Source organism: Anser anser (assembly GCF_964211835.1).
Source record: "Anser anser genome assembly, chromosome: 3".
Lineage (NCBI taxonomy): Eukaryota > Metazoa > Chordata > Aves > Anseriformes > Anatidae > Anser > Anser anser.
This window is the reverse complement of record NC_139722.1, coordinates 114481710-114496359: the sequence shown is the minus strand read 5'-3', so window position 1 is coordinate 114496359 and position 14650 is coordinate 114481710. Positions and strand designations below refer to the sequence as shown.

At 41.7% G+C, this 14650-nt stretch overlaps 1 protein-coding gene across 4 annotated transcripts in view; it reads right to left on the bottom strand.

The window, feature by feature from the left end:
• The window catches only part of SPTBN1 (spectrin beta, non-erythrocytic 1), a 135863-nt gene that overhangs the window by 10628 nt on the left and 110585 nt on the right, over positions 1-14650 (bottom strand). For all 4 annotated transcript variants that reach the window (XM_083832310.1, XM_083832311.1, XM_083832313.1 and 1 more), the window contains 13 exons: positions 14240-14386; positions 12421-12684; positions 11490-11714; positions 11194-11283; positions 10621-10899; positions 9288-9418; positions 7689-7893; positions 7164-7538; positions 4800-5044; positions 4250-4388; positions 3044-3128; positions 1733-1929; positions 471-583 (listed from right to left, as the gene is read on the bottom strand). In XM_083832310.1, the coding sequence (XP_083688436.1) occupies positions 471-583; positions 1733-1929; positions 3044-3128; positions 4250-4388; positions 4800-5044; positions 7164-7538; positions 7689-7893; positions 9288-9418; positions 10621-10899; positions 11194-11283; positions 11490-11714; positions 12421-12684; positions 14240-14386 (2495 nt within the window). The remainder of the gene's footprint in view (positions 1-470; positions 584-1732; positions 1930-3043; positions 3129-4249; positions 4389-4799; positions 5045-7163; positions 7539-7688; positions 7894-9287; positions 9419-10620; positions 10900-11193; positions 11284-11489; positions 11715-12420; positions 12685-14239; positions 14387-14650) is intronic.

The window sequence follows — 14650 nt, the reverse complement described above, 5'->3', positions numbered from 1 at the left end:
AATAAATCCAATGCTTAAGTGTGATCAAAATAGGCTTTCATGACGGTTATTACCTCACAAAGTCTACTCCTGTCATACAAGTAATTTCATAAATGTTAATGTTACATGGACGCGGCTTAAAATCCATCCGTAACAGATGCTCATTAAAGGAGAAAGCAACGATTGTTCAGAAATTTTAATTAATAACACACAGGGTGTATAAGGTGTATAAACAGCATTTTTACTTGAAGGCCAGGTACGTCTTAACAATAGGAACTGCTTCATGGTGAAAAATTGGAACATTCAACCTAGCAGTGAATTGAGATCTCTGGGCAAGGTCTTGCCCCCATCAGCTACATCCATGAAGTCTTCTAAAAAGGGTCACATCACAAAATCACGCAACCTCCAGACTCCCCCTTTACAACACATCTTCACCGTGAGAATCCTGACACGTGAAGCATGCAGTTCAGCTTCCTGCATCGTGGGCTTACCATTGCTGCTGGGAGTCTGCATCCTCTGCAGCCTTTGGGCTTGGCTCTGGAGTAGGCGGCTGTCTCTTCCTCTCCTCTTCCTCCTGTTGTCGACGTACTTCCAGCAGTTCCAACTGATAAATGAAACATTTTTGTGCGTGTTAAAGCACTGCATCTCAGTCATTTTTCAGGGGCATTACTAGAAATGAAGAACAATACCCTACATTTTTCTGAAACTTACTGAAATTAAAGTTTATTGGCATAAAATTTGAAGGCACAGGTCTTTATTAATTATACAAAGCTTGTTGCACTGGATTTGGCACTAAGTCACAGGGCATCAGACTCTAATATGAAATGGAGTGCCTGCGCAGCAGCTTGCTATGTCCAGATATCTTACCTAATTCATTAAAACAAAAAAAAAAAGAAAAAGAAAAAGAAAAAGAAAAAGAAAAACAAAACAAAACCAAAAAAACAAAGTATCCCAAGCTACCAAAATATTTAAAAGTGACATCCTCTTGTCTGCTTGACATACACGAAAGTAAAATGTTTCACATCGGAATCCCTGAAATTAACCGTCAAAACAAAAACAGCTTGTTTTTTGAAGATGCTATGAAACTCCAATTCACTGTGTGCAGCTGTGATGTTCAGCGAGTGTTAAAAATTAAGCCATTTCAATTTTAGTGTCTAAAGATTGTTCTCTAGAGATACTTTCCAAGCATTAATTACTGACGTTTCAGCTCTGATGAAAATGTTTTTTGGAGTTGTTTTTTTTTTTTTGTGTTTTTTGCTTATGTATTTATAGGGGAAAATATAGCCTTGTACTGGAGCAGTCAAAACACAACAAACATTTTTATTGAACTCTCCCCATGCTGTCCTCTTGAACTGAAAATATTTTCAAGAGTTTGGATCTGGGTTTTCTTTCCTCAGCATCTCCTTTCCCTTTTAGCAGTATGGCCTGTACATCAGAGAGCTGGGGCAAACCACTCAACTCTAGAATTTGCTTCTGGGACATCACTCCTGGGCCTCTGACAGCTCTTGCAGACTACTAAGATCATTTACCACTTAAGCTCCCTTTGCAGGCTGTTGAGCTCAAATGAACCTAAGAGGGTTTTAGCATTGTTGGGAACATGAAACTTCAGGCCCTGGGTGATTGGCCTTGGTTGGCCCTCCACAGCATCAACAAATGGAGGTAAGGTTGGTGGTGCTGGGAAGTTACTAGGAACAATCAGCTGGCACCACAATGGGAATGGCCAAGAGGAGTTCTTCTTGTCTAAAGCACTCACCGTGGTCAGTCTTTCCAGTGCTGCAAATCTCTCATCCCAAGTAGCTGCGGATTTCTCAAATGCTTCATGCCGCTTGATTAATTTTTCCACTTCATCAACACTTTGACCTATTTCACGACTGGATAGGTAGGGCTCCTGCCCCAGCAGCCAGGCCTCAGCCACACTTGCATCTCTTGAAAACTGATGCACCTCCAAAACTGAGTAAAGAATGTACAGACATCAGTGCTATTAATGTCAAAAAGGGCATCATGAAGGTATTGGGCATCTTCTGAATTTACTTTAAAATAGCTGGGGGAAAAAAGCAAATGTATTTGGCTAGGTGTTTTCCTTAACTAAGTTCACTGAAATTTACAGTAAAAAGACAGAAATTTCTCATGTTGGCTTTGCTTTGAGGAAAAACAAAAGTTAAGACCCATCTTTATTTCTTGTACAAACTATTTAATTTTCTAATTTCAGTGTCTCCTTTCGTTCTAATCAGCTGTTACCTAGTAACTTCACGGATGAAATTCTGTTACTTGCTGGTTTTCTTCCTCACTCTGCCCTGTCAACCAAACAGCTAGACTGAAGGCTGCAAGCCTGTACTTCATGCTTGCCTACAATGCTACAGTTCCAGGTTTCATTTCAGCTGAAAAAAGCTTCCACAGCTTTTGTGAATGACATTGCAACAATTTTGATAAAGAATATGGTTCAACCGCCCAAACTTAGGGACAGGCAATCATGCGATTCTTAAAGCCTGCTGAGACTCAGAAAGAATGAAGAAAGTACGCACAGCAGCCCAGAGCTCCACAAAATGATTACACTGTGCTGTACATTTTGAGATGCTCGAAGTGCACGTATTGGTAACTGTCTGCTGCAAAGCCTTCAGTCCATATGAGTTACAGAAAACCTTGTTAGAGTATCTGAACTGTGTTGTTGTTCCTGGTGTAAAAACTGGAAAATGCTCTAACATTTAAAAGTATATCTTTTGTCAATAAACTCATTAACCTAGCCTCTCAGACAATGCTGGTATGTTACATGTGTAAGGTAACAAAGCTTTACTTCCCCGTTTTTTTTGTTAGTACATCCTTTGTAGAAAAACAGTTGGAATGTGACACCTGCAAAACCTAGTGCATCTGTTTCACCTAGCTCCAGTTTTGGTCATACAGAGTAAGGCCTTTAGTGCAGGTTTCTTTGTTTCAAGTTCTCAGTTATTTTACAGACGTGGATGAAAAAAATAAAAAAGGAGTTGTACGTTTTTAAAGTGCTCAGAAAGACACAGTGAAGAGAGAACTAGATATGGCCATGCCAAGAAAAATGCGAGGACATCCTTACTCAGTCTCAGCCACTCCCATCTGTCTTCCCATTTGTCAATCATTTCTTTTCTTTTCTCTGTCAGCTGCAGTAGCTTTTCCTTGATCTGGATTTAAGAGGAGAATGCAGGACTGTTACATAAGCATCAGGCAGCACAGTCACCTCACCACACTGTGTAAGCTGGTATCACAAGCAAAAGGCACTGGCATTTACTGACAGGATACATTGTGCTGGATTGTCAGGAATGACTTAAATATGAATACTATGGCTTTTTTTTTTTTCCTTTGAAATACAAATAAATATGACATTTACATTAAAACACTACGTTTACATAAGCATACAGTATCTGTTAAGAAGTACAGTACCAAGATTATTTGATCAAAGGAGTATAATGGACAAACAAATCTAATGGTACAACCATGCAGTGTATCTTCCACTTTTTTTTATTTATAGATAATGCAAAATGTGCTACCTGTGCTACCTGAAGCTACTTGTGCTAACAATGACATGCCAGCATAAGCCCTATATCATTCACAGGGTGAATACTGGCTAGCAAAACCTTCCAGTTCCTGAGGAAATATTACTCTGAAGCTGCTCCGCAGCACTTACATGTAACACAAATACAGAAAACATCACTCCCCAAGTGGGCAGTCTTACGACATTCGGCTATCCTCCCTCTGCAAAAGGGAGGCAGGAAGAAACAAGGGTTGAGCCTCTATCCTTTGGCTTAGTCAAATCAGAAAATAAATCAAGGCCTTAGAAAGTCAATACATTTCTCTTGTAATATTCCCTGGATTTACTCCCTGTGAACTTCTTCCTGCTCCTTCCCCTAGCAGGCCTCTTCATAAGCATTCCAGCTGCCCTCAGCAAAATTCAGGCTGCCTCTCAGTTGTCTCTGCTCTTGCTCTAAGAAATCACCTTTCCAAGCACAGCCATCCCAGAGACAGCTCTCTGCAGACTGAATGCAACAGCTTCTTTGCATTTCCTGGACTGACAGGGATACTTTAAACTTTGGTGCCATCTCTGCTCCCCCATATGAATCCACAGCATTAAATCTTACGCTAATTTCACAATAGCAAGTAACTGCAATAGTCCCTGAAGTAATGCATGCCATTATAAATATGCACCTTATTAATCCATAAATTACACAATGCAAATTTCTCTAGCTGAAAAGGAATCTATAGGCCAGCTGCACTGCAGTTGTTACCCGTTCAGTAAGCACAATACCTCCTCTGATGCGTAGTGTTTTCTTGCCAGAAGAGATTTCCCAAGCTCAATACAGGTAGTAAAGCTGTCATTTCGGGCATCAATTTCTGCTTTGATACCCTGGTGATTGTTCATTAGCAGTTCAACAGACGACACATCCCTAAAATAGTCAATCCATGGTTCAGAAACATGTATTTCAAATTTAACAGCTACTACATTAAAAAAAAAATCTAACCCAGAATGGTATGATACAAAATTTAATTCCTAGGTTGTCTTTGTAGTTCAGGAAAACAGGGACTGTCAACAGCCCTTCCATAGGGACAGCACCATTCTATTGTCAGTCGGGGGTCAGATAAAGAAATTTGTGGGACAATCTTTGAACATAATTTTCTATTGCAGCCCCCAGCCTCTACTGGGCAGCAATACGTAAGAGCAAGCTGCCACAACACCATCCCATTATGTCAGCCACTGTTTCAATTTCTGGCTCAGCAACACTGAGTGTTACAGATGTTCCTCAGTTGACCTGCAGCCTTATCTTCTGCATGATACTACAAAAGATACTTCACATTACCTTGGTTTTTCCTGGGCTTCAATCTGCCTGATAACATCTTCCATCCAAAGCATGAGATCCCGAACCATGCTGAAGAAACGGAATTTGTCTCCTGTGTCCACCAGTCTAACCCTGCGGCCCTCACAGGCATCCAACAGTGCCTTCCAGGCTTCTAGGACCTCATTTTCCCTCTTCTGGATGTCATCAGCTTTGTCCCCAGCATAGGCAGCCTGAAGGCGTGCAGCATCCTCCTGCAGCTGTCTTACCTGGCATGTGTTTGTAAGAGATAAATGAATCAACATTTGGGTATTTTTGAGTATCAAATATGGGGGCATCTTAGCTGCTAATTCAAAATTGGAATGGCTTTCTGAAGTCATTGTCAATATTAATTGTCAATATATGTGGTCTGTCAATACTAGAAAGGTTTATTCTGTTACTCAGTCAGTATATCTCTACAAGAATGTTTCTTAGAGAAGTCTGTGGGACAAGGGACCCCAAAGATAAAGATTTGCCACTGCCTAAGCCTCGTGTAAAACTGGATGCCAATATAAAGTGACTGTTAAATTCCAGGGCAAAAGGGGACCATTTTCATCATCAAATTTTCTTCCTCCCACACAAATGAGAGAATACCACTCAGGAACTCCCATATCAAAACCATTATTCTAGCTGACACAGAGATGATTTTTCAGAAATGCAGATAATGACTTCAAACAGTAGAAATTCAGAAATTCAAAGATCCTTCTATTATTAGAAATCTCTTTTGCTTACAAACGCTCTCTTGGGACATCAAATGCTATTTCTTGTCTGTTTCACATATTTTCCGAGCCAAGAAACACTGTATTGGGTCTTTTCTAATCATTTTCTCATTTTAGAAAGGTTTGATTATGAAATTAATCAGTGTTCTAGCTACAGGTACACAGATCTTGCCACTGCCACGATGATCTATGGTGGTACTCTAGCAGTTTCACCCCAGAACTATCTCTGAAGTACTTTGGACATAGCTTAGTGCTATCATTACCTATTCCCTCATTTAGGTCTTGATTCTAATTACCTTTTTGAGAGACTGGGATTGGTGTTTTGTGAATGTCTCCCATTTAATGTATAAAATCTACAGCTTCTTCAAGCAAAGCTCTTGAAAAAATCAAATGGTTGCTACACCCTCTTTATTCTAGTGTAAACAACTATGTAAATTGCAACATAATCAAGATCTGGCAGACAGTTCAGTCATAAAAGCTTTCTTTTCTGACCTACTGAGATAAATGCAGCCAGTCTTAATTCCTCCATTCCTTAAGCAACTTGTTTCTCTCCAGAATTCTCATTTTGGCAGTTGAACATTGTTTTTTTTTGTTTTTGTTTGGTTTTGTTTTTTTTAAATTTAGAATCCCATGTGTGCTGTATGAACAGCTGCCTTCTTCTATTTAACATACCTTGGCTTCAGAAGATAAAGAATTAGATCAGGTTTGGCTGCTTTTAAAAACCTTAGCCTGGACAAATCCCCTCTGACTGCTATTAGGATGCATTATAAAAAGCGATATTCAAGTCAGAAAGCCTAAACTCATAACCGAGTCAGAAAGCCTCTCGGTAGATCTACAGACCTGCTTTGCCTCTCAGAAAGCAAAAAGTGCCTAACAGAGGAGATTTCTAAAGATTTTTTTTAACAAGCTTACACATCCCTTTATATTTCCTTCTGCTGGCATAAAGAGCAAGCAAACCTAAGGTGGCTTTCAGCACAATTAATATAAATGCTACTCAAGAAAAACATTAAGAACAGAAAAACCTGAAACCTGCATTTCATCTTACCTGTGGTATATTAAAAATTCTTGACAGACTTAGTATCTGTTCATTGTCTTTCAGAAGTTGCCTAAAGAGACACTATCTTAAGTCAAATGATTATTTTTCTTTGAATGTAAACTATTTTCCTACCATATCTGCCATGCAGTGTCCTACTAACGGTGCTGCTGCTTGGGGCAATCAGAAAAAGCTTCTCTGTGGAGCTAGTGTGTTACCCTCATGCCTCCCTATCCATACTCTATTCCTAAGACTAGTAGGAGACATTGCAACTTTTTGCTTTACTTCAAATCAATACAGAATTTCTCTGCATTTATGAATTCTTCTCCAGCCAAGGGCAGGAGATGGAATAAAGTTCAACAGGCAATTATCCGTGTATTAAGAAATCTATTGATTTCTGTTTTAGGGAAACTAATTAACCTAATGCAAGAACAGAGAAGCAGAAAAACAGATAAGAAAATGATCCATAGGAACTTATTCCCATAGGAATACACTTGGCAAGCAGCTGCCAGCACTCTGTCTCCCAGCCACAGCGGGGGCAAGAGCAGTGGAAGCACTCTTCAGCCACAGATCGTGTTGTGTTCACTTGCTACACACCTGGGTACCAAGCGCCTGGATATCATGTTCAAATGTAGTGTGCATTCTCTGTAGTGTTTCCACTGTGTTTTGGTCTCTACCAAGCTCTTCTGGCAGTTTCTTGTGTTTGTCTTGAATGCGTCCTAAGATTTCCTTGGCATCATGGTAAAATTTGTGCAGTTCATAAGAGGCTGCTAGAATTTGTGTTCTCGTGTCAATGAGCTCCAGGAGATCAGCCCAGGCCTCATTGAGACCATCCTTCCACTCTGCAATTGTTGCAGCATCCGAATGTCCAGAGTTGATGAGTTCGTCTGCCATGTGGTTAACGGTATCAACACGCTCCTGTCCAATGTTTCCAGTGTCTCGGGCAAATTCCCGGAATCGCTCCTGCAGCATCTGAAACACAGAGAAACGGATTCATGCAAGGCTGTATTTGCAAAGCGATCTGAGCAAACCAGTCAAACCAACCACCCATTTATATGAACCATCTACTTGTGTGCAGCCTCCAGAGAAAGATCAACCTGCAGCCACATCCAAAGAACTTACCGTTACATGCTCATAATCCTGTCCCAGCTCATGGGATCCTGCCACCACCTCCCTTTCAGCAATCCACTGCTCCAGGTCATCCACCTCTCGGTTAAGCTGGAAGAGCCTGTGTCTCTCATCCAGTTTGCCTCTTCTCTCTTCAGCTAGATCCTTCAGGCCTGCATACAGCTTATCCACTTTGGACTGGCGCATGCTGATACGCTCACTGAAAAAAACCAAAGAGCATCAAGTCCTCCCTATCTTTTACAAATAAGAGTAGACTGAAAAAAAATACAAAGAATAAAAATCACGCTTGGGATATTTAATCGCCAGGATGTGTGCCTGCTGTATGCAGGAATTTGGCTCAGACTCCCTTAACCAGCCTTCTGCTGGGATAGCTGGCTGCACTAGCTGGAAATCTCTTCTGCCATGTACGTATACCTCCGCTGACTTTAGAGAGTGAAGCTGGGAACCATGACTTCCTTTTGTTTGACCACAGATCATACCAGAGCCTTCTCCCATAATGACAGGAAGGATTTGAGCTGCTGAGGCAAGGAGCATTTCATTTTTATTTAAATTCTGCTTCAAAGTTCAGAAGCACTGATGGGTTTCTTTCACTCTAAAGCTCAGCATTTCCAAAAGCGATTAATGTTTCTGCTTGCCGTTATCTTTCCATATATTTTGTCTGAGCCATACAGCCCTGTCAAATTGCCTTCCCTCTGCCATATGAAGTCAATTATGTTATTGCAGTGAGCTCAGCCAGGAAATCCACTCTCATCAGAAATTATGATGACCACAAGAGAGTGCTTTTGAGTTAAATAACAATCTTCCAACAGGGGCAAAGAGTATCTTGCCTAAGATTGTTCTATCTTCCTCTCTGCAAAGGTAGAGCAGTTACACAAATCAGCCTCATCATCAAGTCAGCCCCACAGTCAAATCCAATGGAGAATTCTGTTTGCTTAGTTGCAGCTCTTATAATGAAACAGCTCTTACACTTCTTGAATTCTCTCACAGGGAAGCCTGTTTGAGAAAGTTGAGATAAATTAACCAAAATCAAGATGCTACTATGCCTATGTTTAAAGTATGAGATTCAAGTCTGAATCTCATACTCTGAATCTGAGATTCAATTCTGAATTTCTACAGAAATCTCACAGAAGTAGATCTCAGGGAGCCCTGCCCTAAGACAGAAGGATAAATAACTGTCACCCTATGGTCTGGACATAAAGTTGTCTGAAAGAACAAATAAGGATCTTTGTCTCTCAGGATTGCTATACCTCTGTACAGTTCAGCAGTGCTAGCAGATCTGACACTGCTAGCCTGTATAAAGGGTACAAGGGGCATTTATTGAAGGTGCGCAGTGCTATCCAGAAGTCAGGAGCTGCACATACTGACCCTTGTTCAGGGCAGAAAACTGCACCCAGAATCCCGGTTCTCCTAAAATCCTGTCTCTGGCCAAATCAATGTGGTCCAACATGCATCTCTAATGAAACTGAACTCAGCTTCCCCTGTACAAACTGAGTTATTTTCTCTTTACTGTAGTCTTTGTGTGTCAGAATGAGCTAGTGAAGTGACTGAACTACTAAAAGAACTCGCGATACAATTAAAAACAGCAGTTAATACCTTTCAGGGTGATTATCTGCTACCAAAGTTCTGCTGGTCTTTGAAAGCTGGTGCACAGTCTCAGCATAGTCTTCTACAGCCTGTTCCAAAATCTGGTGCTTCTTCAGCATGGATACTGCACTCTGTTCATCCTGTAATGGTGACAGAAAATGAAAATCCACTCTTCCCACTCCAGGGCAAGACCCCACATAGCAAGTTCATTTTGGTGCATTAGCAAAGAGCAGTAACCAGGAAGATTTATAAAGAGCTGCTCCCAGCTCCTGATGACTGTAAATTAACAGTTGAGTTCACAGTAAATGGTACCCACAGAAAGCAAAATGGTGAGTAAAAAAGCGTGAATACAACAACCCCTCTGAGATACAGAACAAGATTACATCAGCTGCGCACTAAGCATGTTGAATTTCCTCTTCTAGGAAGCTCTTTGTATGTTTACACACTGCTGACTGCACAGGGCTCAGAAAAATGAACAGTTTTAGGCACACTGCTTGTTAGGCTTTTCGGCTACTGACTGGATAAAGACAAGAAATCTTAACTAGCTCATGCCAAAGGATTCTCCACCAAAGTGCCTGGAGAAATTCCAATCAAAACTTTTTATGTGTTGTTATGATTAAGAAAGAAAACAACTCTCAGTGTTACATGGTACTGTCAATAAGCCTTTTCATTAACATTTTTCATGATGAGCTGCTGATGTTAATAGTCCTTTTCATTTGCATTGCTTAGATATAAAAAAGAAAACAAATCCTTGCTAACTGACGACTGAACACCCATGAAAGTGTTATGCTGATACAAAGCTGAGTTTGATTTTATCAGGTTAATGAAGATGCTGTGTTTTTGTAAGTAACACATAAGATACAGCATCCTTACACCTACTTGCCAAGCTATTGAAAAATAAATGTTCAGCTAGTTTGGTATGGTCTGATGCTGTTCAGGTTTCACTGTGCTGGGAGTAAAGACAGGCCTGCAGCTGACAACTAGTGGCTTCCACTGAGTGACCATCAGGCCTACTTCACAGACAGGCGCACCATGCTGTTCCCAGCAATTCCGCACTGCTGGAATTTTTGCCCTTACAGGACTGCATTAGCACATCTGGCCTTGCAGCAAAGGAGAACACACAGTTGCCATCCACAGTCTGAGGCAGCTTCAGTACACCAAGATCTATCCTCCACACTACCCAAGATGTCATAACAGATAGAAGAGATGATCACTTGAGCTTTTAGAAGGGAATTAGATTTGTTTATGTTACCATTACATTAGCAACGTATTAGATTATGTCACCTACCCCCCTCTAGCTAAACAACTAAAATCAAGCTAGTGTTGCTGTGGAGCTGCTCACCTTGGCTTTCTCTTCTGACATCATGTAGAGCTCCTGCTCACTCATCCAGGCTTCGGCCTCGGCAGCATCAAAGTAATATTGCTGCGCTCTGTGAGACTCCTCTAGGCGCTTGTGGCGTTTCTCTGTCTCCTCAATTAGGAGGTTCCACAGCTGCTTCAAGTCTGCAAGTCTCTGCTGAATGGCTTCAGCATTAGGGCTACTGTCTGTGATAATATTTTGACTCCTCTCAAAAATATCATCAATACGAGGCTGATGTCCTTGGATTTCTTTCTGAAGGGTCTAACAGGAGAAAAGCAAACTTATGAGACGCTGCACCCAACAAAGAAAAATGCTGCTTAGGGATCTCACCTCTAGAGGGGCAGCAAAACACAAGCCACCAGCTCATGTGGATAAACTGGGGCTCTGCCCTCCATGAGCATCCTGGAACACGCTGCCCCCCAGCTACGGTCACCCCACCTCCCCATAGCATATCCTGACTGATGCACCCATAATTTTGCCCCAGGCCTTTCTTTCCTGAATTAGTCAGTGCTAAAGAGAAATAACAGGGAGGGAGCTCTGACAGCACCCGCTTACCTGATTTTTCTTTATCAGTAGCTGCACAGTCTGGAGGTTGTGTCCATGATCAGTAGATGTTGCTATAGGCATTCTCTCTCCAACCCACAACTGAAAGCAAGAGAAAAAGAGCACATCTGATTTGGAGCAACCCCAGATACAGCTAGGACTGCAGACAGAGACTGGTGTGCATGACATGCAAAAAGCAGCTTTACTCTACGATGCTACTGAGACATGATTGAAAGGCCTCTTCCAAGCTCTGTGATAGGTGTGAGATTTTCCTAGTATCTAGGGAATGGGATTTCTTTTGTACTCACAATTTCATCTTCCACATCCCGGTTAAACTGGTGGATTTCTTTGGAGGCCAGCAGGTTTGCCTTTCTTTCATTCAAAGGTTCCAGCAACTCCAAAAATTTCTTTTCTACAGTAAGGCGTTTTCCATCTACTTCATCTGTGCTCTTTCCTTCCTGACTTAAAGCCCGTGCCTGGCTTTGCAGTTCCTCTATCTCCTTCTTACGAACATCCATTTGATTCTCTAGCATCTAAACACAAACATGGCAAAAGAACTTGAGAAGTAGCGTAAAAGCAGTTTATGTGACTTGGGTATGTCAATAGCTATGTAAGAAGGAAGAACAGATGCTGATCAGTAAGGATTTACCACGTTAATAATTATTGTAACACTCATGTTGCAAAGAACAAGGTTTAAACACAGATCCATTCCTTCACAGCTGCAGCCACCCACTGATAACCCCGTTACGCCTGCTTGCGCAAATGGTGAATTTGGCTGATAGAGCAGAGTTAAGTTGCTTCTATCGGGCGTTCACAAGTTACTCTGAAAAATTTCGGAGCACAGCTAATTGCATGAGAGCTTCACTGCTCCCTCCTGTCCTTACTGCTCCCTTACTGTCTTTACAGCAGCAAACCAGGGACCGACCAGTAATGGACAAGTTTGAATCAAGGGCAGGCAGCCAGCTTCAGAGAGGAGGGACTGGTGACTGGGGGACTACCCCAGGAGACAGAACAGAGACGTTAACATGGGAGAGAAGAAAGTACAGGGGAGCAACTGCATCAAGAAATTTATGGCCAATTTGTTTCTGGATGAGTTTTTGCTGTTTCTTAAAGATAGATGGAACAACAAGAAGAAAGAAAAGCAAATAAAAACTTTTCTAAACTGAAAGGATCTCCCATCTGTTCCTTTGAGTGCAGATATCTGCTCTCTGCCCACTCTGCAACCTGTGCTCCATTTACCTGCTGCTTCTTCAACAGGATGTTGACACTGGTGAGATCCTTTCCATAGTCGTCCGACTGAATTTGACTCTCCAAACCATTCAGCCACTTATCCAAATCAGCACAGCTCTGGGTAAAAAGCTCCGCCTTGTTTGCATCAAAGAGACGCTGAGCCTTGGTCTGGGTAGTGGATTCGAGCTCTTCCCACATTTGATGGAGACCTGTCAGCTTTTCTTTCACTACAGCTTCAGTCTCTGGTTTCTCTGCAATGAGCTGCATTCCCTCCTGCAAAGCAAAGAACAACCAAAATGGCACCTCCTCAGGAACACTCACAGACCGCTAGTGAAATTATTCCAATTAGCAAGCACTCAGGATTCCTCATCTGCTGGCAACATCAACCACCATCTCCAATTATCCAATGACTCTTTCCAGAACAACAGCTCCCACATCCCTCTGTTGCCAGGACGAGAGTTTCTTGGCAATTGGGAAAGTCAGTCAACGCCTCCTTCCTCCTCCCCCCTACTCATGTTCCTTTGCGGGGGCTCTTGGGGACGCTGCTGGGACTGGAGCAGAACGGGCTGCCCCACATCGTGTGACATCTCACCAGGGCAGTGGTGAAGACCCAGCATAATGCTGGAGCTTATGGCACCAAAACTTATCTGTGTGACTTGAGAAAGGTGTGTTGATGGGTTACAGCAATTACCACGGGTTCGTGCTAGTATCAGAGAACTTCCTTGGGAAGCAGGACACCTGTACCTAGCAGCAGCAGAGCACCTGGACTTGAAATATCTTTTTGTCTCTACAAAGACTGTATTAGCTTTGGAAATATTTTCTTCACCTCTAATTATACTTCTACCTCTACACTTACGTGGTGCCGACAATAGATAAATCTTGGATGTGAACACTACTCACAACCCAGAACATTCAATAGCACTGACCCCCATAACATTAATAGTGATTGCCAGCTCTGACTCATGACACAACTTTGGTACTTCTTTGCTGCAATCTGATTTTTCAGAGGCAAAGAATGAGGATGTACTAGCATCACTAAAAAAGCACATCCAGTACTAAGAGCAGACTTCTAATTACACCATTAAAGGGTATTGCTATTTGCAGATCACAGAAAAGCCTCTAATGGGATACAGAATGCCAAAGTAGGGAAGGAAACGAGCAATTAAGCTAACTTACATTGAACAGAAACCCCACTGTCAGAGCTAAAGACAGTTTAATTTTCCTCCTTAGTTTTCCAAAGTTGCACACAAGAAATGGGGGGAAAAGTACAGATCACAGCTTATAAAGGCCTTCACAGTAACTTGGTGACAAGAGCTGTGAATCTATTAATTAATCACAAAACTGGCTGTACTTTACTTCATGCATTAAGTTGGTATGTGAAAAAGCTGCCTGATTATAGTCCTGAAAGAATGAAAACCAGCACGGAAGCACAGGTGTCTGAACTCACCTACATTCAGTTATTTCCCGGGAAGTACTTTTCCTTTATTACCTCAAATCACAACATTTGCCCTTTTCAGCCTTTTGGTATGAAAAATAGGTTAAGCCTTCTTCCTAACACGTAAGAATGATTAGACAAAGAAAATGAAACTGGCAACTTAGCCATTAAGTGTTCTGTGAATGTGTCTTGTGTAAAAATACTTAAGATTGATGTGAAATGAAGGGTTAGATGGAGACACAATGAGATAGTTACTCTACAGTAACGAAATCTCCTTTTGACTTAGCTGAATGCACAATTCAAGGACCAGTTCCTGCAGAGGAACAGATCTTCTCTTTGTGCATAACCATCTTTGACAAAGACAAGGGTGGTTTTGGGACATTCTTTAGTTACCTTTTCAATCTTCTCCAGCCATTCTTTGTTGGATGCAAGTTCTGCCATAAATGCCTGATGCTTCAGCCATTTGCTGTGCAGGTTCCTTGCCTCATCATAGGACATATCCTGGGCTGTAAGCATCTTTTCATTGATCCAGAGTGAGAGCTGGAAAGGAAGATACACAGGTGTTCAGGACATTTGCAGTAGGGAATAATGCAAAGTATCCAAGTGCCTCTGGACCGAGCATACAGAGATGCCCACTACAGAAGAGCTGCATGAGATTCAGAGACTGCTTTTATTCGGGATTCAGTCAAGGATCCACCCCTTTAACAGTTAAATAACATCTCCATCATATAAATAACCTCCAACCCAAACAGAAAGGAATCAACTCCATCATGAGCAAAATCAAACGGGTCTCATGCAGCTCAA